The 27,264-nt window shown below is 34.6% G+C and overlaps 1 protein-coding gene and 1 long non-coding RNA gene across 3 annotated transcripts in view; one reads left to right on the top strand and one right to left on the bottom strand.

Annotated features, from left to right (window-relative positions):
* Positions 1-27,264, bottom strand: part of LOC136408862 (uncharacterized) — a 133,549-nt gene that overhangs the window by 60,920 nt on the left and 45,365 nt on the right. Inside the window, exon 3 of the long non-coding RNA XR_010752135.1 lies at positions 2,072-2,188. This is a non-coding gene — a long non-coding RNA (uncharacterized lncRNA). The remainder of the gene's footprint in view (positions 1-2,071; positions 2,189-27,264) is intronic.
* The window catches only part of LOC136408861 (uncharacterized), a 37,820-nt gene continuing 30,268 nt past the window's right edge, over positions 19,713-27,264 (top strand). Inside the window, exon 1 of one of the 2 annotated variants that reach the window (XM_066390052.1) lies at positions 19,713-20,140. In XM_066390052.1, coding sequence (XP_066246149.1) covers positions 20,124-20,140 — 17 coding nt within the window. In that variant the 5' untranslated portion in view covers positions 19,713-20,123. Of the gene's footprint in view, positions 20,145-27,264 lie in introns of both variants that reach the window. The other variant, XM_066390053.1, reaches the window with a different exon arrangement.

Below are 27,264 nucleotides of genomic sequence, written 5' to 3'. Positions count from 1 at the left end.
ACATTGTTTTCTTCGAGAGAAGTCAAAGGAGAGTTCGGTCATCGTTTTAATTGACTTATGATCACCTCTAAGTCGATTATTTTCCGATGATCTCAGTATTGAATACCACCAATTTGTGTTTTATATTAATAGATTGATAATGCAAAAGCAAATATTATTATAAATTTACCGTGCGATTTCCGTTTTTTTGAGCCGTTGAACGTGAGCGAGTTTGGACTTTGACCTATGCGCAGTGAGCAGTAGATCAAAGTTATCCGGAATATTGGGATTTCTAGTGTCCCGTGTAAAAGTAACATGTTAAAGAAACAGAAAAGGTATGCGTAATGCAAACACTCATGGTGGCTGGACAAACACATCGGCCGGCTAAAAGTGTTTACCGAAGAGACCACGTTAGAAGCAACCGAGCAGTGATTCTCAGAAAAAGAAACAGAACCATGAAAAGAGTCTGTTTGTTTATATACATCCCAGTAAAGCTGATGACATGAAGCGACCGGTCTAAAGGGGAATTTGGTGCCGTATTGGAGAACCGTATAGTCATTCTGGTTTGCATTTAGAATCGAGAAATAACCAATTACCGTTTCGAATAAATGGGAATGGAGTTGAGTACTTCCTGGTTCAACAGCTTTTTAAAACAGGCGCCGTTAAAATATTTACCAATTTTGGCTTATAAAACCTAGCGGGAGCGAAGAGAGCGAAGCGGGGTGAGTTTCCTTAAACGCGCTTGATTTTTTGGAAAATGTAACGCTAACATTTTTTGCCTGCTTTAACTCGCTTTCAATAAGACTCACTTTCTTCAGTTGTAGCTCAAAAAGCCTCAAATTTTTGGAGCTTGGAGCTACAAAAAGTGAGGCGTTGCGAAGGAAAATAGTCCCTAAATCCGGTCAAAATTTCCATGTAATTTTCCCGCACGGGAACTCACTTGCTATAGTTGAGTCCCAAACGACATTGAATCAATGCCCACGTTTACCAACATACACTCATTGGTAAAAGTCTTGCACTTCCATATTATTTTAATAATCAACCATTCTTTAAAGTTTTTTTTTTTATTTATTTTTTTGTTTATTTGCTTCCCTGGTTTTTGTTCAAAGCCATCCGTACTGAATCACTATCTCTGCCCAATGTATTATTTACATGCATGAAAATATAAATATTGGGGAGGTGCAAGACTTTTGCCGATGAGTGTATTTTTCCTCACAACTCAATGTTTCACGATCATTACAACGCCGCTAAATATTACAATAACTATCATTATTGTCTGGCATTTTGTGCGCAAACTATAGGCACGAGTCCCCTTGTCCAAAAACCGCTACAAATTTTCATATAAATAATTATAACCTCCATTCACTCAAAATCTAGATATCAAAAGTACAATAATTTTCTGAGCAAATATTGGCAAATGGTTCCAAGAATGTCTGTTAATTGTCGTATCGTTGTGAAGCCATCACTGCCCTGATAATGTGGCAAGCAAACAAGCGCATCTTTTTCATTGTGGGAAAAACCCCGTACCTGAAACCAGATACCACGCTAATTTAGATAATTATTAGGAAGTAATTTTTGAGTACTGCTCAGCGCGAATGTGGCGCTTGGTAGGTTAGTTTAGGTCAGTTCAATAGGCGCCGTGGGAACCCGCCTTTAAACCGCTTCGTTTCTGGTCGTGTTGGCTGTAATCCGCCCGACTACTTGAACTGAGAGCTGTATGATTTTCAAAGTTATATAGGAAGATACTTCAGTTGAGAGAAAGACGACCGAAGCTCCTAAAATATTTAAGTCGTCAAAGGAGTTATTTTGACAATGCGATGGAGGGAAAGAGCGTACAGAGGGCAATTTTATCCTCGCAGCCCGACGCAAATTTAAATATTCATTGTTACTTCCAATTTGCGCAAAATTTGAACGAAACAACATTCGCTATCTGCCACGAACTGACGAATTTACTTAGTACTGTACTAACGTCTTAATAATGATTACAATGGTCGACCAACATTGAGGATTTACATATTAATGAAATATCGGAAGGCTCGAATGAATAAACATCTTTTTCTAGAATGGCGTCAATATTTTGTTGATTATTTACCTGATGTGTACACAGCAGCCAATGGAATTGCCAATTTACCATCAATGGAAAATCTGAGATGGGGTGAGGGGTCAAACAAAACCAGAAACCATGTCCACTGTTAATCAAGGCGAGGTCCTAGAAATTAAAACAATTGTAAATGGATTAGGACTAATAAGTTCAGGGCCTTGTAAATGGCATTTTAGTAGAAATCTTATTAAAACAGTAGAATCGCGTAATCTGGCAATATGTCATGCATTTATTTACAAATAATAAAATTTATTAGTCTTAAAGTGTGATAGTCGTAATCTCTTCGTATTGTCTGTTATGATTTCATAACGTTTAGAAAATGATATAATTTCATAGAGGACATCCAAGTCAAGATAACGAGCTCTTCCAGAAAATATAGTTAATCTCATAATCCCTCCCAACACCTTAAAAATATAATCAGTGTTTAGTGAAGATAAAGCATAGTTTTACCACACAGTTTTAATTGCGCAGTAGGTTATGTTCCGTTGCTTTGGTTTTGAAATCACCGACTAATTTCGAGATATTCATTAAAGTTCTAAAAACGGATATTAAAATGGCTTGGGACATACATACGTATGGACATAAATATATAGGATCGTCCAACGAAAATTTGACCCCCCTTGTTTCTGAAAAATAAGGACTTTTCGGAAAATTCACAACAAAACGTCAAAATAGTTTTTGAGGGGGATGAATTTTTATATAAAATTCAATCTCTAAACTTCACTTCTATGCTCACTCACCCTTTGGTTAGTTTTAATTATTTTTTCTTTGATTTTTAACAATTTTTTATTTTTTTAGGCAAAGACTGTGAGCACAAAATCGAAAACAAATCAAATTCCTATCAATAAATAATTTTTTTAATTGTTAACGTACTCTTTAACTACGTTTGTATCGCATTTTTTATGAAATTTGCAGTTCTTTTTCTCAAAAACCAATCGCTAGATTTCGAATCGCATTACACCATTGAATGTAGTTTTGAAAGACCTTGAATTTGAGGTGTCACATAACCCCTCGTACCATTTAAAATTTTTGAGGGCGTTGCTGTGGCGCGCACAAGGGTGATATTTGCAGGGCAAATTCTATATAAAAGTTCGTCCCCTCAAAAACTTTTTTGACGGATTTTGGGAATTTTCTGAAAAGTCCTTACTTTTCAATATTGGGGGGAGAGGGTCAAGTTTTCGTTGGATGGCTTTGTATAATGAAAACATTACATTAACTGCAGCGGGAAATCTAAATTTTGAAAAATGTATATATCAACTGGGTTCTCACGGCGCGTGTCAAACATAGAGCAGTTGTCCGTACGATCGGGCTTAATGGAACTGAAACCGAGAACAACAAATATTTAAAAAAATTCAATTCATATTCACTCTCGTTACCTCACGAGATCGTGAAGTAAAAACTTTTGACATTGAGCTTTTTGAGGGCTATTCGTCCTCTCTTGCCCACCATGATCTATATGAACCAGAAAGCCCATAGATCTAACATGTCTAGTTAAGAAATTGAAGTTTCTTGCACATTGCTTATTCGTCAAATTTCTACATCGTCCGAGAGTAAAGGTTAAATGCGGTATCTTAACGTCGTCTCTTGTATTCTACCGAAACAAAGCAGGAACAGTAGATCCAGGAAGTTTAGCTAGAGATCTAAAAATTCTTTGATCACATTGCTGCCTCATCTAGTCTCTCACCTGGAAGCAAGGGTCAACTCCTGCTTACAATACCTCCTCTGTTTTACCGAATCGAGCACGAATTGTGCAACGTTCAGTAGAACCTAATTCTCTGTGATACGAGACATTCCCCCTGTAATTCAACGTGACTGTCGGCAGATGTGCAAAAGTATCCTTCAATGGAATGTTTTGATTCCAGCGTGTGCTAATTCATAACAATATGGTCGTATTGTTACACTTTAGCGTGAATTATACCAGTTGGTAACAGAAGAATGTGCAAATTTCGCATAATAGTGCATTTTTCCGATGAAATTTATGTATGTTTGTTTATGTTTCAGGTGGAAGTACTAGAATGATGACATTGTTTAACTGATAAGGTGCTTGTACAGTGTACTGTTACTTTTACTACTACGTTTTAAGTTCGCAGCTAGGAAGTTTACGGAAGCAAATCGCAACAAAAGTTTATATTAAACGAAAAAGTCCATGATTTTTTTATGACAAGCGGAGAGCATGATGACTATGCTGAGGAATTTAGGACAGTGAATAATTTCAATAAAATACCGAAAAACAGTCATCCGAACGAAGGATATTTGATTTCTCCACAGTTTAATAGTCACCGGAGTTATCTTAACAAACTCCCTTATAATTATCACAACAGTTGTTTAAGATCCCAGATGCCATAAAGGTTATTTTGATACTTTAAAGTTAGGATCTTGACGATAAGAAATTGATAAGAGGGAATCATTAGAATCAAAACTAGCAGACATAGGGAAGAAAATTTAAGAAAGCAAGTGAAAATAGCTCTTTAAGCTCTCAGTTATCAGACGAGTTATTTTAACACTCCCACATTTACTTTTCCCATTTTATTCGAGACACAAAACTTGAAGAGGCTGAAACGTTTAAAAATTCCTGGTTCATTAAAAAGATATTCTCCTGTTTCTGCCCATCCTTCATGTATAAATAGTAGAATTCGTACTTGATTCGGTAGAATATAACAGACCGCAGACGCACTAGATCTAGAATGATATGACAGGAAACTTCTTTCTGATTGAGCAGATCATGTCCTAGATCTATCGCTCCTCTATTATTTCCTAACGCATGCTTTGATTTACAATTGGTAGAATTCATGCTTTATTCATTAGAGTGTAGAGTTAGAAAAAAGGAGTCAGGCAGGCAAAAGAGCTTATCGAGGGAGCTTGTTTAGGCAAAATATTAGGTTGTTCGGAAAGTAATTTCGTTTTTTCCCGACAGAGGATTTAATGGTATTTTTTTGCACTTAACCTCACACTTAAGCCATATAATTTTTATATGCTTTGAGAGCTCATATAACAAGGCTTGTGTGTGAAACATTTCAATTAATTCTACGCAGTAGTTTTTGGTTGGTGCCCTTTTAAATATGGAGAGCGATAAGCAGCATTTTCGACATATCCTACTGTTTTACTACAGAAAGGGTAAAAATGCTGTTCAAGCCAGAAAGAAATTGACCGATGTGTATGGAGAAGGTGTGTTGACAGTACGCCAGTGTCAGAACTGGTTCTCTAAATTTCGATCTGGCAATTTTGATGTCGAAGATGCACCACGTTCGGGAAGGCCGGTTGAAGCTGATAAAGACGCCATAAAGGCATTAGTTGATGCGAACCGTCGAATAACAACACGTGAGATCGGATTGAAGTTAAATTTATCGAATTCAACAGTTTATGACCACTTGAAAGGCCTGGGATTATCCTCGAAGCTCGATATATGGGTTCCCCATGTTCTCACAGAGAGAAATCTGTGTCGCCGCATTGACGTCTGCGATTCGCTTCTCAAACGTGACAAAAATGATCCGTTTTTGAAGCGCATCATTACTGGGGACGAAAAATGGGTTGTATACAACAACGTCAAACGCAAGAGGTCATGGAGCAAAAAAGATGAATCGACTCAAACCATTTCCAAAGCCGATATTCACCAAAAAAAGGTGATGCTGTCTGTTTGGTGGGATTTTAAAGGAATCGTTTTTTTTGAGCTTTTACCGGATAACACAACGATTAATTCGGAAGTCTACTGCCAGCAGCTGGACAAACTGAAGGATGCACTTCAACAGAAAAGACCCGAACTAATCAACAGAAAAGGTGTAGTGTTTCACCAAGACAACGCGAGACCTCACACAAGTTTGGTCACTCGCCAAAAGCTTTTACAGCTTGAATGGGACACAATGCCACACCCACCATATTCTCCAGACCTGGCACCATCGGATTATTATTTGTTCCGGTCACTCCAAAATTTTTTAGACGGTAAAACTTTCATCTCAAATGATGAGGTCAAAAACCACCTCGATCAGTTTTTTGCCAGCAAAGACAAAAAATTTTATGAGCGTGGAATTATGCTACTACCAGAAAGATGGCAAAAGGTGTTGGACCAGAACGGCCAATATATAATTTAATAAAGCATTTGTTTATTATACGAAAACTGTCATTCATTTTCACATAAAAAAACGAAATTACTTTCCGAACAACCTTCCTATCCTGACATCCTGATTCCTATCTTGACATCTTAGATCTCCTGTTCCTATATCATTCGGTAGTTTGGTCATTGGTGTACTAATGCTGATTAAATCTAAGGCCGAGACTTGCAGGAGTGAGAGACTTACTCTGATAGTTATGTTTCAGTCAATCATCTCAACCAATAAGATGACGTCTTAGCCTGCCCTTTTCACCGGATGAATTTTAAATAGGAATTTTCCTTTTAATACGACATAGACGTCACAAAATTAAGCAAAATCTCGATGTCACATTTTTTCGAAATCTAAAACACAATCGAAATATACACATATAAAAAAAGGTTAAAAAAAAGTACGGAACTTTTTAAATAACCAATTTTCTGACAGGAGGATAGGTAGGAATTGACCGATTAGGTAGCCTGCGAGATTACCAGACCTAAATCTATTTGATTTTTTCTGTGAGGTTATATGAAAAGTTTGGTGTTTACAGCTGAAATTAACACAGTAGCAGAGTTGCGAGAATAGATAGGAAACACCGCAGAAATAATTCGAGGAAAAAGATCTCTTCCAACAACACATACAGAGTCGTGGATAAGGCGAGCGATAATTTCGAACGTATGTAGTATCCAGCCCCGAAGTGAATAATGTTAATTAAACGTTTTGTTATTTATTCAAACTTTCATACTCGCATATTTCGACTGTTTTTCAGATTTCGAAAAAAATGTTACATAAAGATTTTGCTTAGTTTTTTGTGGTCTAGGTCATGTTAAAAGGAAAACCTCCACGTAAACACTCTATATTATTTAGTTGTTTGTTGTTTATTCTGATAATAGTATAATTGGCACTTAATTCAGTAGAATGGAGAAGCCAATATACGCATATACTCTTATCCCTGACTTTCATCACAATTACTCTCTCAATAATTACAAATTAAAAAATATATACAGAATGTTTTCAAATTTATTACACGAATATATCGTGAATCGAAACTAAACATGTTGGGCACGTTTGACTAAAATGTAAATTTCTTCAAGCTTCTTGTTTGCAGAGTCATAAGAATTCCTACAGAATCCAACTTTTAAAATCTGTAATACAGGAGGACTTTTTTTAATGACCGAATATTGCATATCTTCATATTCACTTAGAATAATCTAATGAACTATCGCCTACTGACAACCATGAGTGACAAACACATGAGGGTTCAGGGCAGCTCTTCAATTTTCAGGAGACACATAAATTTGATTTTATGTTCGTTATGCAGGTCATTACTAATGACTTTTATACGTTATTAATAGGACTATCTGGTGCTACAATCTCAAAACCATTGTTAAATAAACACATTAGGGTCAGAATTGAGATGTCTAAATGTCGTTTTATTAGTTTATAGTACACATACTGCTTGTAAAAGTAGCATTGGGACATTATGATGGAGAGTCATTCATTAATAATTAACTGGAGAAGGAGACTTATAATTAGGAGAGTTTGTACAGTGTGTAACGTGTCATGAGGGACATATTTCAGGGGGTGATAGTACTCTACAAAATAATAAAAAAATGCTAACAGACTCATGGTCAAAAATGCACCATTTTTGATATAAGGGTAGTAGATTTTTAATAGTTTTTATAATTTTATTTTCGTTTAAATTTATTTTTATTTTTAGAAATTTTATTAAATATTATGAATTGCTTTGGTATTGATAATAACTGAGCCGGATGATTTTTTCCTTTACTTCCTTTATATTCTTAATTTGCGTAGATAGATATTTTTGCAAATTCTATAAGAATGGTGAAAGATACGAAAATATTGCAAGAGATTAAAAAGCTAAACAATAGAAGGAGGAACTTAAATTTGGTATCAGAATTTATACAGGATGTTTGAAAGAAAAGATACAAAGTATAAAATAGCACATAACCCAAAAAAACATAACACCCACTATATGGCTACCGAAGATTTTGACATTTTGTTGTAGAGGGTCTCAAAAAGAATAAGTGTACGAAATTTAAAAAAATTTACTCAAGGCATACGTGAGATAAAGGCAAAGTATGAGAAAAAATCGAAAATGGTGCGTTTTTGAATATGTGAACATGGATCTATTAACATTTTTTAATTATTTTGCAGAGTACTATCGCCCCCTGAAATATCATCATAAAGGTATGTTACACCCTGTATAGTATATTAGGTACTATGGTAATATACAGTCGAATCAAGTATGGTGCTATATTAGAAATTTGGAAGAAATAAAATACTCAATACCCAGAATTTTATATCCATTGCAGAGGCTTTTTATTCGGAAGTAAACTAACCACATTGAAGGGAAAAATATCTTTTTACTTGAAAAGGCGGAAAATTAAAAAAAAATTAAATACTCAATATTTATTGCGACGATCTCACTATTGATGAGCTCTAAAATTTCTCACAAAGACAGTAATTCAGGCGATATGCTGGATATTCTGGGGATTTACATTGTCATGATAAGATCTTTAGCTGGTACTAAATACTTTTCTATTTTAATTACTCTGCTATCACAAATATGTAATTAGAACTAAGCAGTTGATAAAACTGAAGTAATTTAATTTAAATAAATGTTTAGTGAGATTAAATATACGGCTATCTTTCCTATAAATACCGTACTTGTCCCTGAAATTAAAATGCAAAATTAAAGAATTTTCGTGAATTAAAATTCCATAGATTAAGGAACAATACTTTTTATTGACAAAATAATGCGTGAAATCGATGGGTCTATTTTCAATGCGTGTAGTTTCTTAATAATTTATTGGATTTTGTCCCCAGAGGAACATGTTTCCAAGTACTAGGGATTTATTGGTTTTCTCCAGGCGCCATCCGGCCAGAAATCCAAAATTCCGAAATCTTGTGGCGCCAAGTATTTGGCAATTTCGATGACTAAATGTGGGTGTAGATTGATAAAACTTATTTTCAATAAAGTTCTATGTTTGGCGATATCTCCTAGAAATCTAAAAGATAACATTTTTTCAAAATCATGGTACCACAATATTACAAACCCATTGTTGGAGAGTGTAGAGAATATATGGCTTGTGTAGGAATACATTTAAGGGGAGGCAATTATTTCCCCATCAACGTCTTAGATATCGCGATAACCAAAGATCGAAAAGAGGCAAAATCTAGGTTAATTCCCCCCCTCCTCACTACTTTCGAAATTTTCTAGAAATTCTAGAAGTTTTTGATGCGCTTGCTTTCAGTCTAAGATGACAATTTCATTTAAAACTGAGAAAGATGTAAGTCCGCGGTTCTTTACCCCCCTCTTAAAACTCGGCTCCCCGGTTAACTACTGTTTGGCCATACATGATTAAATTTTGTTACCAATTAAATTAAATCAGTAATTAGTCAGCCGTCTTCTGGCTACGCATTATTAAATTTTGTTTCCAATCAAATTAAATTAGTAAATAGCCAGCTGCTCTCTGACTACACCTGATTAAATTTTGTTTCCAATTAATTAAATTAGTAATTAGTATTTTATGTTCACAGAGGGTGAGGTGAATGCATCACATATGTTCTAATGGTGGACTCCCTGGCAATTTTCTAGCAGTTTTTCAGATGCGTTTAAACCAAACTATGACCTTTGGGAGGTATTATAACGCAATTTAACGAAATCACCTGACATCAGTCTCTCATTGAGTGATATCTGCTGGCTTAAGTATTGTGTTTGTTCTACAAATTAGCAACACTTGTCTAAGTTCTCTTATACTTTAATATTGACATCCCTATCGGCAGGGACAACTTAATCAACACGGAAAATTTCCCCTGTGTACTTTTTGGTTTCATTCAATTAGGTGCCATCGCGTCCTTCTTTGTTTTGCTTTGGTCCATGATAATGAACTGTGCAAACGGACCTCGCTGCATGTTATTAAGTGTAGGTTCATTCCGTCTATTGAGAATATCGGTACTTTTTATGGTAACAGTACTTCTATCAGTCGAATTATGGAGCCTGTTCTAAAAACATTTCCAGTAAATAGCAATTCTTGGGATTAACCAGCGAGATTCCAGGTCCTCTTAGAGTCTGTGGGCTTTAGTTTTTTTAACCTCATTTCTACCCTCTATAAGACACCTCTATATTCCAAAAATCTAGTAACTTCCGAGTAAGTCCCACATGTTCTTAATGACTTATTCGAAGATCCAGACTTAATTATTCTCAGTGGCGTCCGTCTGTTGTACAGAACCTATGCAATTTTATATCGCATGAAACTATACTCTGGCGAACCTTTATCTATTAAATTAATTAAACGAAAATATTTTTAGTCGCTTCAGTGTCTATTAACCTCCTCTTATGGCACCAAAAACCAACTACTTCACCTATATCAAAAAATCTACCTGTGTTCGCAAGACTGTAGAAACAATGACAAAGAGTTTTCTATCCCTCGAGGTGTTAAACGTAAACTAAAGATTAGAACCGTGATAATGATGACGTTTGATTTTTTGCCAAAGTTTGTGTCGAATCAGACAATAAAAGTCAAAACTGTCGAGTTTATCTCACACACAAAAAGGAGCTTCCTACCCTCAGTGGTCGAGGAAGTCCAGACGAGGGTGGATTTTCAATTGCTCAAGCAGAAATATTTGAAATTTCAGAGGTAAATATTTATCCTACAGAGCATTTTAATACTTCCATCGTAATGCACGGACATCCGAATGTGTTTATGTAATTTCTTGGAAATGAGACATTCAATCCCATCATTTCCTGATGATTCCGAGGTGCCCACCTGGTATAACGTTTAATAGTCATTCTTAAATAAATTTTACTGTTGGTACTCATTAAAATGGCTTACGCCGGGCATTCTTGAGTACCTCTCTTATTGTAGGTGTTCAAGGAATCGCTTGTAAGGTACATGTTATCTCACTGTGGGTATAGGACGCAAAATAAGAGTCAGTGAGACATTCACATCCTAGTTGAACGACGAGTTTCCTCTAAGAAACTTTTCAAATTTGATTTATTTTAATCATTTTACGCACTTTGAAGCCTCAAAGATTTACAGAGGGACATTCATTTTTTCTAGATTATTAATCAAGATTCTAGGTTAAAGAGTTTGTTGCCAAAGAATTGTTTTATGGGATTACTATAGAATCGAAATTCGGGTTTCGCACGCCACTGTGTGTAGCTCAATTGAAGGTCAATATACTATTAAAATTTGATTAATATCTCCAATTCTGCTTAATTGCATTAGCGCAACACAGAGCATTCAAAAGTTACAGATTTTTGATGATTCTGTTCACATCGCTAAGTTTATTTTAAGGCCGAGTTATGATCTCATTATATTTGATTTAATCAAAAACAGCTCTTCAAAAATTTTCAATTGCTGAAAAATATCGTATTTTTGCCATGTTACAGATTTTGAGCTCGATATCTCGGGAATACGTGGAGGAATTGTCCTCGAAAAATACATCTGATCAATCGTCTTGCTTTCTCCCTTAATTCCTTTAGCAGGCTAGGTTGGAAATATTTTGGCGAAAACTTGTTTATTGCTTAAATTGCTATAAGAAGTTGATAAATAGGGAATTTTAATAAATATAGCTGTTATCGGCTTACACCCACATTTCGTCATCAAAATTACCAGATACCTGGCGCCACAAGATTTTTGAAATATCAGGGATGACGCCTGGAGAAACACAATAAATCGACAGTACGTGGAATTATGTTCCTTTAGGGATAAAGTCCACTATTTATGAATCTAAATACGATGTGATAGAGATATCAACTTATAAATTTATCGAATTATTTTGTCAGCAGGAATGAAGGATAGTTTTCATAACCATTATGTGTATATTTTGATATTAGAAAATTTAATTAAGGCACCTGCGCTTTAGCACAACTCTCCATGCGTAACTCTTATTGTTTCTGAGTTATTGAGTCTCAAAAAAAGCTTTACACATCAATGGCCTGAAGTTCTTTAATGGGACAAATGCCCTATGTAGTTTTTGGGGAGGAGGAGCGGCTTAATTTAGGGGGATAATACTTTTTTATATTTCTCTTATTAATCACAATTTTGTGCGCAAACAAGGGAGATTTAAATATCACCTTAATATAGGAAACCAATGGCGTAGAACGTAATAATTTTAATGGATTTAATTTTGCGAGGCAAACCCTAGTAAATATCGGTAATAAAAATTTTATATGCATATAGAAGCCAGTTTAACCTGCTGTAATATAGAAACCCATAACTGTAGCACACATGGTTTTAAAGAGAATAAATTACTTTTAACGAATCTCCGTGAAACTCCACAAATAGTTTTGTAATCTATATTGCCAAAATCTCGTACGCCCCTGGCTTTTACTAGTTTATATCGCAATTTTGTGCACATCTAGAGGAACCTTAAAACTACTCAAATGTAAGAAATCATTGGATAACATGTGGTTATGTTTGTAAAAACCCTATTAAGTGTCTCAAATAATTTCGTCAGAATTCTCTTTCTTGATATTCGATAAACGATTTATTACTTTTTATTTTTGGAGCCTCGTACGCCTCTGCCTTTTTACTGGTCTAAATTATAACATAGCGCATGTAATTTAACAGGGTTGGTTTAGTGTACACAAAATTTGGGGATATTGTATAAGGACTATTGGCTTAACTATTGGAAATTAGGCAGTGGAATGTCCTTGGAATTGGAATTAAGTGCGCTACTGCTTAACTGATCCGACCTCAGTGCCTATAGGTCGCGTCACATAACTCAGTACAGTTCAGTTTTATTATAATATTAAAATAAATATGCAAATATTTGGTTCGTGCCTTTCCTTGTGATAGTACAATTAACACTTTGGCGTAATGAAGTAAAGTGTTTATGGAAATAAATTCCATTTGCTATCGTGAGATGTAGTTAACTGCAGGCTAAAACCTCGAAATGCTGAAATACAGCCTTGGCCAAAAATATTAGGCACCCCCGTTATTTTATATTCAAACAAATGTACTTTTCCTGAGACAATTCATATTAGTAATTATTGATTGTGGCATAAGCATGTGTTGTAGAGAAAAAACCTTTTAAAATTATCTTTCTATAGTCCGTCATAAATATAGGTTTAAATTTGGTAATGTTTTTCCCAGAACCCATTTCTGTATTTCGTTCACACCTAGCCCTTATTAATAGATAAAGAAATGGGGTTTCTCTGAGTAGTCTAATGAAGAGTGCCTTCATGTAAAAATATCGAAAACAAGAGAACTTAGCAGCGAAAATCGATAAAAAATTTAATTTTTATATGAACAAGGTCGCAACCAAGTAGAAATTGCAAAATTAGTAAAATGTTCGGGGTGCATCGTATACGTCGTTTCAAATTATTTGACACAAATAAGAATTTTAAGAAAATCGAGTCGGAAACGCCTGACATCGAGCAAAGAAGACCGATTGTTAATACATTTTTTGTTGATAAATAGAACACAAACGTCTTCTCAGTTTTTTGCTCGAACGGCAAGGAGAAGGCTTCTAGAAGCCGGATTGAAAAGTTGTAAGTTCAGAAAGGAGTCATGGTTATCCAAGGCCAACAAAAATGTTTGATTAAAATGGGCCTTGGAACACAATAAGTTTACGAAAGAGGATTGGGCCAATGGTGTATGGTCTGATGAATCTAATTTTGAGGTAAAGATTAATTGATGATGTTTTATTAATTTAGTAAATTAAATTCTAAACATGTATTTTAACAGAAACCCCCTTTTTGAAATTTACTTCTAAATTTCTAAGTCTATGGAACAAGCGGCGTCACATTTATAAGGCATACAAGAGGCAGAGTACCTTCCTGAGTGTGTAGTACCTATTGTGAAACATGGCAGTATTATGGTCTGGGGATGTATGGCAGCCAGTGGCGTAGGGGAAAGCATGGTTTGTGAAGGACGAATAGATGGTGAAAAATACGTAAATGTGTTAGAATCGTCACTACATTCGTCCTTCTTGATTTTGTTCGGTGATACTAACTTAGAGAAAGTAAAACTCCAACGAGATAACGCTCCATGTCACAAATCAAGACGAACAATGCAATGGTTTGAAGAAAATAGAATTGAACTGTTAAAATGGCCTGCACAATCCCCAGACCTAAACCCTATTGAACATTTATAGACTATTTTGACGAAGAGGATTCGGGAACATCGAACAACTTAAAAAAAAAATCTGAAGATTTATTTACAGGAAGAGCGGAACAAAATAACTGCTGACGTATGCAAAAAATTAGTAGGGTCTATGCCTAAAAGAATTTGAGCAGTCATAGTCGCAAAGGATGGACCCACGAAATATGAATTTTAAGTCTTTTTTTCTAATATATTTATTCCCAAAACAATCAATGTTATTTTTATTTCAGTTAACAAAGCATTTTAAACAAATTTCGAGGGTGCCTAATACTTTTGGGCACGGCTGTATATCTTTATCAAGTTATTCGGCTACATGGGAACGATTGCACATTTTCTCCCTTCTTTCTCTCTTTCCATGGAAGTTACCTCCCCGGCAAATTTCACAACAGTTCGATCTATTAGTCCTATATAAAAGTGGCATTTACTTACGCTCTAAATCGTACTGAATAAATGTTTTTATTTGGCCCTTAATTTCAAAATAACCACCAAAACTGTACCCCATAAGCCCCATATACAAACCCCAATGAAACCATGATTAATACCATCGTGAATGGTATCTGGCAAATTACGAAATAATTGAGATACATTGCCAGCAAATGGCTGCTAGTTTTTATTCAAATCGGAAGGAGGTCTTTCATCTCTTTGCCAGCGGTGGAAAATGGTCAAAATCCATTGTGTACGTATACAAAAGTCGCTCGGCGCGTGTACCTACTAATATGAATGCCTTTATCATTGGGATGGAACGATAAATTTCACCACAATAAAGGGATTTTGGTATTTTTGATGTTGAGGAGGGCGGGGGGTTCTTACCTAAAGGTGTTGACTTAGACATGGGCCTGTGTAATCAATCGCTGGTAACGACAAACGTATCAAAACTCCGTTTGACAAATTGAACTTATTAAGTTCAATCAATAATAACAGTTACAATTCTCAAGCTTTGGTGGAAGATCCAGGGATTCAGAGCAAATTTTTATAAATCCAGGACCGTATCAAACCGGACTAAAGGGAGGTGAAAATTGTAGAAATATGTTAGTTCTCAAAAATAACTGAGAAATTGATCTATTTTTAGGTCAATCTTTTTTTAGATTCTAGGCAATAGACATGCTTTTACAGCGGGTATCAGTATATATAAGGTCATTAGCATAAAACCGTTAATGTACCAGATATTAATTATTACAAAATGTCCTTTCCATTACCATTTCTTAACTAGGCAAAATAATTCAAGTTAATGTGTGATACGCCTCTGTTTTGGTTAAATTAATACAACATTTTTATGTCCAAAATTGGTTTGAATTGGTTAAGTCTACTCATTAAACACCATTTTGAGGCCAAATTCGGCAAACTACATTTGATTCTGGAATCATCCAGAATTGATATTGTTCCATACATCATTAATAATTTCAGTGTGTATTAAAATCTTTACGAGCAAAATAAGCCCACAAGAGGATTTAATGGCACGAGTTCGATGATTTACAATGGTATTAATTTATTGTCAGGAAGATTCACACTGGTGTGGCAAATGCCATTTCAGTTTTGGATCCCAGGCGCCATCGCGATCAGCTTTCCGGAAATAAGACTACATGACGCATAACGGATCAGTCACTTTAATGCAATATTAATTCGCATTGTTAAATTTATCTTAAACTCTATTTTTATATAAATAATTATTACATGATTAATTTTTACCGTTTATCGTTAAGGACTTACACATGAGTCACAATTATTACATTTTTTTACTTACTGGAAAACTTTTGCTGACAGAAAATGTCGAAAATAAATCCATATCTACATTAAAATTTTTTTTGTACGAAATTGACAAATTGGGACGTCTCCAATCGCAGTTCTTAGAGTGGAGCACGAAGGGTTTCAAAAAATTTAACCTTGGCCAGTAGATACTTCTAAACTTTGTAAAACCTTGAGAAACCGAGCGGACGGCACTGGATTTAGAGTCCAGTATTATAAAAAATAAAACAAGGGCGTAGTTAACTCCATCTGTAAAACGAGAAAAATCAAAAGATATAGCTGTGGCAAAGAGTGATTTATATATAAAGATAGTCAAAATGCCTTTTGATTTAAATTGAAAACCAAATTGAATGGGCATATACGTACATAAGTTATAACCCTTTAATGCCAATCAGTTGTGCAAAATACCTTTACTCCCACCCCCTAGACCAAAATAACCCTTAAACCACCATCTTCTCAATTATAATTTTTAACTTGAAAAATGGTTTTTCGAAAAATCTGAAAAAAATCACGTAAATAAAGAAAATCCTCGCGCATTCGCCACATTTTTTTTTCGTTTTTTTCTGCTAATTCTAACCTAAAAAAGATTTTTGAGTAGAATGGGCTGTAGGTCCAATTTTTTCTTCTAATTATGGGTATTTTTATGGAAAATTTAAGTATATACAAAATGTGGCATTTTTTAGGTTGCGCTATACTGAAAAATGCAAAAAATTAAATTCGGCATAAAATGCGATAAATAGATATTATTGGATCATCATTTTTTGGGCATCAAATGCCTAAAAAAGCCTAAAATGCTTAATTCAGTATTGAAAAAAAAGCCAAAAAATTTAGTTTTTTGCATTTTTCAATATGGCGTAGCTTAAAAAGTTCCACATTTTATATATACTTAGATTTGCTATAAAAATTTCCTTCATTAGAAGAAAAAATTGGACCTGCAACCCATTCTGAAAAAAAGTTACTTCATTTTGAATTTTTTAAAATCGTTTTTAGGTTAGAATTAGCTGAGAAAAAAAATGAAAAAAAAAATGTGGCGAATGTGCAAGGGTTTTCTATATATGTGTAATTGTTTCAGATTTTTCGAAAAACCAATTTTCAAGTTAAAAATTATAATTGGAAAGATGATGGTTTACGGGTCTTTTTGGTCTAGGGGGTGGGGGTAAGAGTATTTTGTATAACTGATTGGCATTAGAGGATTATAACTTATGTACTTATATGCCCGTTCAGTTAAGTTTTCAATTTTGATCTAACGACATTTTGACTACTTTAATGTGGAGTACTCTTTCTCAGAATTTTTTTTCTTTTCTTCCATCCTCCTCCCTACTTTCGGGTATTTTCAGGTAAATTTCATTATTTTTAAAATAATATCTTTTCATTTGTTAAACTCGTTTGGATCTTATTTTTATCGTGATTATCTGAATTGTGGTCTTGGATCTGTGGATACGTAAATTTTTTTGTGAAAATCGTCAAACATTAAAGTGCTGTCTAAAAGAAGTTAATTAGCATCGAAACGTTTATGAATATATTGCGAAAGTTGTAAGTACTTTAAGTAGCAAAAAGAGTCTTACCGACCTTGTTTTCTTTAGCCAAAAATAACATAAAATCGTTCCAAAAGAAAAAAAATTCTTTTAACACTTTAAAAAACTTCATCGTAGTAAATCCGAGAGGATCTATAAAAGGATTATCTACGTGGGCAATTTAAATATATTTTTTGATATTGTTTCCACTCTTTATTCTCACCTATAGGCTTCGTTATCTCCATGAAATGTCAACATTTTTCACAAATAATTCCTACAAGTTTGGCAAATAAAAAATTTTTAAACCTGATCTGCCTAAATACGCATTTAAAATTTGAATTGAATAGTAAATTCGGTAAATATTACGAAACGATTTATTGGGTATAAGAATAGATCGATTTGAATGTCTCGCGCTATGCATAATTAACTTCATGCGTAGCAAGAATGGACTCTGACAAAAAAAGTAAACCTGCTAACACGGTATAGGTTTCATAAAATGAATTCTAAAAGAAAAGTAAATAAAGATTCTCACAATTTGTTCGGAAGCTCCTATGGACCTCAAAAAATTAAAACGGCGTTAAAAATTCCGAATTTGAGGGTAGAATTCGATGGTTACACGGATGGACTTTAAGCAAAAAAATTCTGTGCATGTCATTGAGTTTTCATGAAAAAAAAGCTCAGCACATGATAAGACAATAACGAGCACGTAAGTGCATATCGAGAGATGGTGCTAACACTCTTAAAGAGTATTCGATGAGGCATAAGCATCGACAAAATTCGTGATGCCCTTATGCCGCGGGGCTCCCCACCTCAACTGGTCAAATGGGCGGTTCGGGATCGTAAAGTCACGGACGGCTCGTAATAATTTGGCCTTGCCTCAGACATGCTACGCTACTGACTATATACAGTTTTAGTATCTACCCGGGTATTTCATTAGAGGACAGACAATTTTCCTTTAGTAATAATATCAGATACACGCATTTAAACATACGGTGTAGTCGGAATTGATCTGTATATAATATGTATATAATATAATGTAAGATATATATATATATATATATACTGAACTGAATTGCATATACCTGAACCACTGAATTGCATTTAAAAAAGTGACTTAAGAATATGTTTACATAATTGGAAAATTCTTTGAAATAAAAAAGTTATGGACAATTTTCAAAATGGCCGAAAATTGAAAAACGCCCTATATCTCGATTGGCACTGAAAATATGGTTAGGCGGTTTTTACCATTAAACATTTCTCAAAAATCGAGCCCACGTCATCTAAGCCTATTTTGATCCATCTAATCGGGAAATAGGTTTTCTCTATTAAAACAGACCAATTCCGACCACACGGTAGTTTTAACCATTAAAATCTAAACTATTTGAATTACCGCAACCAGTTTTTTCCAAAAAACTGATTGAAATTTCCTAAAGTGAGTGACGCTACTCATTTCTTAGAGCCTAAAACATATAATATCATTTAGATATTTGAATTGCCAGGGTCATATTCTCTACCTCTGGAAACTCTATCGAGCTTGCAACTCCTTAACCTTAACCCTTATGAACAGTTGCCACAATTATCCAGAGCAACACTCAATCTAATCCATCAATGAATATCATCACTCTTTGCTATGAATACCACATACCACTTTCCAAGAAGCAAGCTTTCACCCAGATAGACCCATCGTAAACTGGCGTAAGTGGTTAATAATGGGTAAGACAACATAATAACTTAAGTATCATAACTTTTCAGTAAATGAGCAGGGCAAGTGAGAAAGTCAAAAAGGCCTTATCAAATATGGACCTTTTTAACGTTTTTTGTGTATGGCACTGCAACTGAGAACACCTACAATTGAAAAGTGCGAATCGATTTACGGTTGTTCCGGGGGCGAACTCAGCAAACAATCTGTCCCCCGAACTACCCTGATCTAACCCCTACTAACCTGAACTCAACAAGCAGTCATAATCAATACGAAAATCGGCGAGTTTAAATTTTAATTTCAAATTGCCATCAACGGAGTCCCGGCTTAATAGCGGAACAATCGCCGGCGCCTGCATTCGCCGAAAATCGCGAATCCTTTTATCTTCTCGGATAAGGATCGGCCCATGCCGAAAGGATATGCCCAATAGGTAAAGGTCCGCGCACACTACGCGGCTAAACGCAATTCCACCTCTACCGTAGCCAGTAGAATCCACCGATTCCACGCTCCGCAATCATTCACCGTTCGACTACGTCCGAAGTCACTCGACAGACTTCGTCCTCGATTTCGCGCCCAGGACGAATTATCCTTTTCCGAAAATCCAGGATTAATTATCCTTTTCCCCAAAATCCAGGATAAATTATCCCTCCGCGAGGAATGTTTTTCAGGCGACAGTATCGAAGACTCTTGTGTCGGTCCGAAGTGTTTTTTAGCCACTTTTGAGACAATTTGTGCCAACTTTTGGATAGATGCTGTGTGCTAGCCCGTCACTAGTAGTGTTTTTAGTGATTTCGCCAGTGTTCCCATTAGGATGTGCTTTGGTGTGAGTGATGCTCTCCAAAGCATTGCTCAGTCATAACGCTCTGTATGCAACCGACTTATGTGTAAGTAAGTACTGATTAGATCCTTTCTGGATAATTTTCCAAGTGTGTTATCGAGCAGGCGTGAAGGCATTATATGGGGCTGGTTTATCGCAAATTTTAGCTCAGAAAATCAAATTTTGTTTGGTTAAATTATCATGCTAAAAATAAATTTATAGAAAATAAAAAAAAATAAAAATAATTTAAATTATTTTTAGATTCGAAAATTTTTGGTTTTTAAATTATAAAAAAGTGATAGGAATATTTGCATCAAATACAAAAAAATTAACTGATAGCATATATAAATATAAACGTAAAAAAATAACTTTCTGTATTAAAAATAAAAATGCTCAAAGTGTCGGATACATTTATATTAAAAATAAATTAATGCAATAAATGCAAATAAATAAATTAATAACCTACATAAATATCTCCAAATAAATTAAAATTTATTTTTTATTTAAACTTTTTTTTTATATTTCTCCTCTTTTTCTATTCGGTAATTTCTCATTTTCGATGTTTATTTTAATCGTTTTTTAAACGACTTCGAAACGGAATGTTTCCATTTCATAAATCAGATATTAGTACTTTTCAACGTTATCAACTTTTTCTTAAGTACGTCATGTGTGCATATGTCTACGTAAAGTTACCATTTTTCTCTTCAAAGATTAAATCCCTTGAATTATTTTCTCCAATTCTCTTCAATTGTTTCATTTTAAGCTCTTTTGCTCAATTCTCTCATTTAAACTTCCATGCATTTGCCTCTAATTATCCTAATTTCTGCAGTTTTTCACTGGAGTTTACGAGAATAACTAGTTGTATTTACGAACTTTTTCCCTTACTTTTCGTCAAATCTCTTCTCAACATCTCCTACTTTGTGAAATTGAAAGGCTTTTCCCTAATTTACTAATTTTTGCAGATTATTACTAGAAGTTTTAAGATTATTGCTGCAACTGGAATGGATTTTTTCTATTAATTTTAGCACTCGTTTTAACGTCTGCTAGTGTCCATTTGGAGTCCATTCCAATGTCCATATATTATAGAAGCCTACACAATTCACCATTTTATGCAGCACTAGCTTGATAGTTGAAAGTTGTATTTCAAACGTTAACTATATCGCTTTCCAGATCTAGATAACTTATCTAATTGAAACGAAACTAAGCTTCAATTGCAACAAATTGTACGTTATTCAGTGCCGAAAAAGTCTCTTAAGTGACGTATTTTGAAAGTTCTAATTTTTTTAAACTGGCTTCCACGGGGCCCTCGAATGTGTTTAGAGGGTGGAGGTCTAACCCTATCGCTAACTACTACCACATGACTTGTCCTATTGCGACAAAGATTGAGCCCCAATTAGAGCAAATCATGAGCAATCCAGCGCTGAAAGAACAGTTTCGTTGATTGACGTGTTTTCAAAGTTATGAATTTTTCAAATTACCACCTGACGTGCACCTCGAGTGTAGATACCTACTCTATCGCCTGGTGTAGCAAGAATTTTTATCCAACTAAAACGAAAATAGCATATAATTTGGAACCCACTGTAAGTTTTCCAGCGCCTAAAATTGGTCATATTTATGGGAATACTTTAAAAGTTGTGAATTTTTAATGCTGCCCTGTACGGAAACCACGAGCAGACTTTGAGATTCTACTGCTCACCACAAACTCACGACTGACTTACCGAAATGCAACAAAAAGGAAATCTGAATTAGAGCAAACTATAAGCTATCTAGCGTTCAAAGAACAGATCTCTTGAGTGAGTTACTTCAGAGTCAGGAATTTTTTTGAGACTGCCCTGCACCGAAGCTATGGGGATTCCTTGAAAACTACATGCTGTTACCAGAAATCGTAAGCAATTGAAACGAAACTGAGAATCTTTGAGAGTAGGCCATTATCTGTCTTGGGATGAAAGAATGCGTGATTTGAGCGGAGTATTTAGAAAATTGCCAACTTTTTATCGAACCCTTGGAGAAAAAAATGACTTTTTCCTCTCTATTAAGCTCCTCAAGGAATCATCTTTTTAATCCTCCGGAATCTTTGTTTCACATCAGAACAATCCTTAATAAATGACTCCTTTGGCCGAACAATGCGCACCTCCTCCATGAGAAATACAACTGTTAATCTTCATTTCGAACCTATTTAATTGCGTATTAGCATCTATATCTCGGCTTTAATTTACTATATTATTTGCTATGGATATCGTAATTTACAGCCACAAACAAATGCTTTAAAAAAATACGGAAAACAAATATAGGCACACGTGATTTACTTAATCCCTCTGTTTCTAAATAAAACGAAATACAATTAGGTACAGATAAGGTGCTATCTTTAACAGATTACTCTGTTCAAGGTTTAGTTAAAGCCCAAAACAAACGTACACTCGAGGATTTTCTTTCCACAAATTTTGATTTTTTTTCTTCGGCAGAAGCTCGTTTTGAAGATGAAACCGTGGCGCACATAACATTCATTAATTTCCCACCCCGCCGGCTTAAAACCTTTATAAATCTCGCCTAGATCAAAATAAAAGATAACTTTAATTAACTCCAGGTTAAAATGTCTCTTATAGTACCCCGCTGATAGAGGAATTACCATAAAATTCCATTTATACAAATGTTTATGACGTAGCGCCAAAGACAGAGTTATGCAAGAGCCACCCTGTGAATTTCCAAGGGAAACACTATGAATTTCTAATGAATTGGGCCTGGTGGTGCATTAATCGGTTCGAGCTACCTTTAAATGCCTTTCGAGGGGTGAGGTCACCCCTTGTATCGATTAAGGGCTGCATGAGGTTTTCTGCAATTATTTACAGCGTTATTAAGGTCGCTGCACGTGTCTTGACCTTTTGAGTTAGAGTCTTTATTTACTCTTGAAGGATTCTATTATTCTGGAATATCCTAGATCGATTTTTCTTGGTCCCTCTTGACATGCGACAATGCGCAAATCCTGAGCTCTTATCAGTTCTAAGATATAAAGTTCGATAAATTTAGTTAATTGAAAGGAAAGTACAAAAAGTCTATTTTGAAAACCCATAGACACGCCTTTGCAATTGAAAGAAAAAAATTACAGCTTGAAATTTTGAAAGAGGATCTTTAGGGCATTTATTTGGAAAACACAAAACCCAGTAGTCTGAAAGGATGTTTTGTTCTTAGATCTGGTGACTTTAGAACCCCCTTCCCTACGCCACTGCATTTTGTCGGGAAATACTAAAAATTGAAGTTTTAAGAAGGAACCTGCAGGTTTTTTTTTGTGACACATGATACACTGGCGTATCTCTTTTTTTTTGGTATTTGGAAGGGAAAGTTAAAGCACTAAGGTTTCAAAAAGGGATACTGAGGGTATACATATACAGACCCATAATACATTATCTTAAATGTTTTTTTAGTTTTAACAATTTTGCAAAATAAGTCTGGGAAAAGATATTTATCTTAGACTTGATAACCTTGACATTCCTTTTCACACGCCACTGCATCTTTTCACAAAAAGCTATTAAAACATTGAGATTTTGAAAGGGAGTCTAAGTTTTTTTGAGATGCGCGACACATTGGCGCATCGTTTTTCCTGTCGTGGTGACAATTTTCCTCAAAAATATAGTTAAAAAAAAAATTGTCTTACTTATTCCGAAATATCCATTCTGTATACAGGGTGCTCGTTTCTGCAGCTTAACTATGCGGATTTCGATTATTACAAGAGATACGAATTCGGTAAAATTGGGACAAAGTTGCATCTTAGGGAGGGCAAAAATATGCCGCTGAAAAACTTTAAAATGTTTCAAAGGTTGCCGAGATTTTTGGAAAAAACTGAAATTTTGGTTTTTTGTTTTCATTTTGTTTAGCAAAAAGGGATAGAGTTGGACACTTTTAACAAATACATTATTAGGGCACTTTTTCATGAGAAATTTGAAAATGCCACCAGAATTTTCAAGGCACTCTTTATTTAAAAGTTATGACACTCGACTTTGTTATTTCTTATGGTCGCCATACTGGATTTTTACATTTTTTGATTAGGCTCTTTTTTCTAACTTAAATAATGTGCGTCACGATATGATTCAGATTAAAATTAAAGAGGAAAATGAAAAAAAAGAATTTGCATAGTGTGTTATGGAATCAATATGGCGGAAACATGATTTTGACACGAACTGTCAAAATTAAAATTAGATATCAGTACCTCATTAGTGTTTCGTCTAAATTGCGCAAAAATGTCTAATTTTAATGGAGAGAAACGTGATATGTTGGTATTTTATTATTCATCGCCTCGAAATGTGAAAATTACAGTAGAAAAATATCTTCTACGGTATCCAGAAAGGCAACAACCGGCACAAAACTATTATTAACAAAAAAAAACAAACATAAAACATAACTATTATAAGAGATATTCGAATGATCCACCATTTTCATTTAAACAAATACATAGAATCTCCACATTTCTGAATTTTTGCAAGTAAAGTTGAAACTGTAAGGCTTTGAATAGGGACCTCAAGGGTATGAAAAAACTACTAACACACAGGCGCACCTCTGTACTTTAGCAATGATGAACTCAAAAAATATAGATTTTTTAAATTTGATTAATTAAAATAAATAATCAAAAATCAAGTGTTCCCCTCTAAAACAACAAAGCAATCACTCCCACATATCAACCCGCGCTAATAAACAACTCGTTAAAATCAAAATACCACGATCCAGACCCATACAAAATTCACTAGACAAAATTATCTACTCGTGTATACAACTGATACCATTTTTAGATTAAATGTTTATATTTACCTTTTAAGGTTTTGCCATAAACATTAAATATTAGTATACACGGTTTACTTGCAATAATATTAAATTTGCATTGGTTCAAAGTAAAGAGTGCGAAGGTTAGCACCAGTGGGATCGGTTGATGAAATATTTGGCAACAACAATGCAGCAATGTAACAAAGCAGATTTAAAAAGGAAAATGCATGAGATTTATTACTGATAATGAACACTGAGAGGAACGGAAATCTTGGTATTCTTTTTTTTAAATGAAATCAAAGCAGAGGCGTAGTCAGGCTGGAGATGAGAGTATGTAGATCCACGAAAAAAGTTTGTAATTCAAGGAATTCAAGGAATTCCACTACACGGCACTGTACTTTAATTACGCAGACATATCACCCACATAAATTGGGATTTATTTTTAACAAAACTAGTGGCGTAATCATTTTTTTAATTAAATTGGAGCTTTCGGCAAAGAATAAAATAGAAAAAATGAACGAGTTTTCTTGGCGACTTTTTCCTTTGTATGATAATCCCAATTTAATCTCCATAGACTTTCAGGTCTTTATTTTTTTGCAGAAGATTTCAGTTGAAAATTCCAAATTCAAGTAAATCAGTGGCGTATATCATTCTTCATTCTTAATGTTCTTATTTCTACTGATTTTTTTAAAGTGTAATGTAAAGAAATTTTTCTTTTTTATTCGCTCCTTGACATCATGCTGTGCCGGCTCAATTCAGTAAAAAATGTTTATAATAAATCCCTCGAAAATTCAGCACCTCAAGAGTTTCGTATGGCTCGTGGAGTCCACAGCGTGTGTCATTCTTCAGAGTTTCCATGAATTTTTGAATAGTGATGAGCAAGACTGGCCTTGGCCTTGTATAATTAAACATAGTCTGAAAAGATGTTTTGTTCTTACATTTGGCGACTTGGTCTTGCTACAAGACTCTTGCAAGTCTTGCCAGTAAGTAGTGAGGTCGAACGTTAAAATGCCTTCATTTCTTCGTGCGATGATTTTAAAGACGAGCTCTTGGAGTCGTGAATTTTTACTTCTAGTACCGTCTATTAAGATACATTTTTTATTTATACAGGGTGACCCAAAAGCAATTTATAAAAACGCCATAAAAACCAGTAAGTCGTAAGCTTGATTGCCGAAACCGATAAGGGGGGCGTCAAAATAATTTACAAATTCTAGCAAAAATGTCATCTGATAAGCGGAATTCTAAAGGATTGATATTGCTCGTGCCAGAATGGCCAGACATCAAGGAGAAAAGACGGATTTTCTCTCTCGTGAAGGCTCATGTTAAAAACGTGTTATATTATATAAAATGTATTTGTATTTATTTGTGATAAATGCAAGTAAAAAAAACTGATTTAAAACTCTCAGATTTTGAAAAAAATGCCTTAGATTTTCAGGACCTACGAGGTCAGAGGCGTATCTGGTTCTTTAGAATTGTCATGAATTTGAAATTTTTTCAACTTCCCTTTCCCCTGTCGGCACTACTGTCTGACTAGACATGATCGATTTATTTTCCCAATTCACTTAAAATTCTTCAAATTTGCACAAAGTTCCATAAGCTTTCTTTTTTTGCGAATATTTGAAGAACAACTTTAATGAAATTTCTCTTAACGACTCATTCTCAATACCTCTTGATCCGGCATATTCTAATTGAGTTAAAAGTATTTGGTTTTGCATTAAATTCTTTGAGCTTTCGAGATATATTTAAGCCAGAGGCGTACGTCGTTCGTTAGAATTGTTACTAGTTTTTCTAGAGTAACTTAATGAAACTTCAGTTTCTCATTCACAATGTGTTTGTATTTATATTTATTTATAGCAAATACAAATGCAGTTACCTAGTAGTTGTACTTGCAGATAAGTACAAATGAAGAAATTGTATTTGTAATTGTATTTTTTCAACATTACTCTGCATAAGTAATTAGAATTGTAAACTAGAACTTGGAGTTAAAAGTCTTTGTATTTTGTATCATGCACGTTTCACGATCGAAAGGTGACTAAAACTCAAGTTTCACAATAACCCCAAAAGCCAAAGACATTAATACATTTTGCGATCTCCTTATCGCTTGAAATGCGAATTTGTGAAAATCAAAGTTAGAGGTCTATTTAGTTGCTTTCATGTATCTGGTCTTTTCTAATTTTTAACCTTTATATTGATTGGAAAATTTCAAACACCAAACCTGTTGTAACATGGGCGTTCTCAAACATGTACATGTCTAATTGATCAACATGAAAAAAGACGTAAAGTCCCCGCCTATGGAGGTGCAAAAATCGGACTTCAAGCCGCACATTAGCCAGGAACAATACGGGAAAACAGTAAAAGAAAACGAAATGGTACTTGCACCATTGTACCACATTTGATTTATGCTTTTAAGGCTGCAATGGCCCCATATCAAAAGAAAAGCAT

This window comes from Euwallacea similis, chromosome 5 (genome assembly GCF_039881205.1).
Source record: "Euwallacea similis isolate ESF13 chromosome 5, ESF131.1, whole genome shotgun sequence".
Classification (NCBI taxonomy): Eukaryota; Metazoa; Arthropoda; class Insecta; order Coleoptera; family Curculionidae; genus Euwallacea; species Euwallacea similis.
The sequence above is the reverse complement of the archived record's forward strand: the minus strand, read 5'-3'. Positions and strand labels throughout refer to the sequence as shown.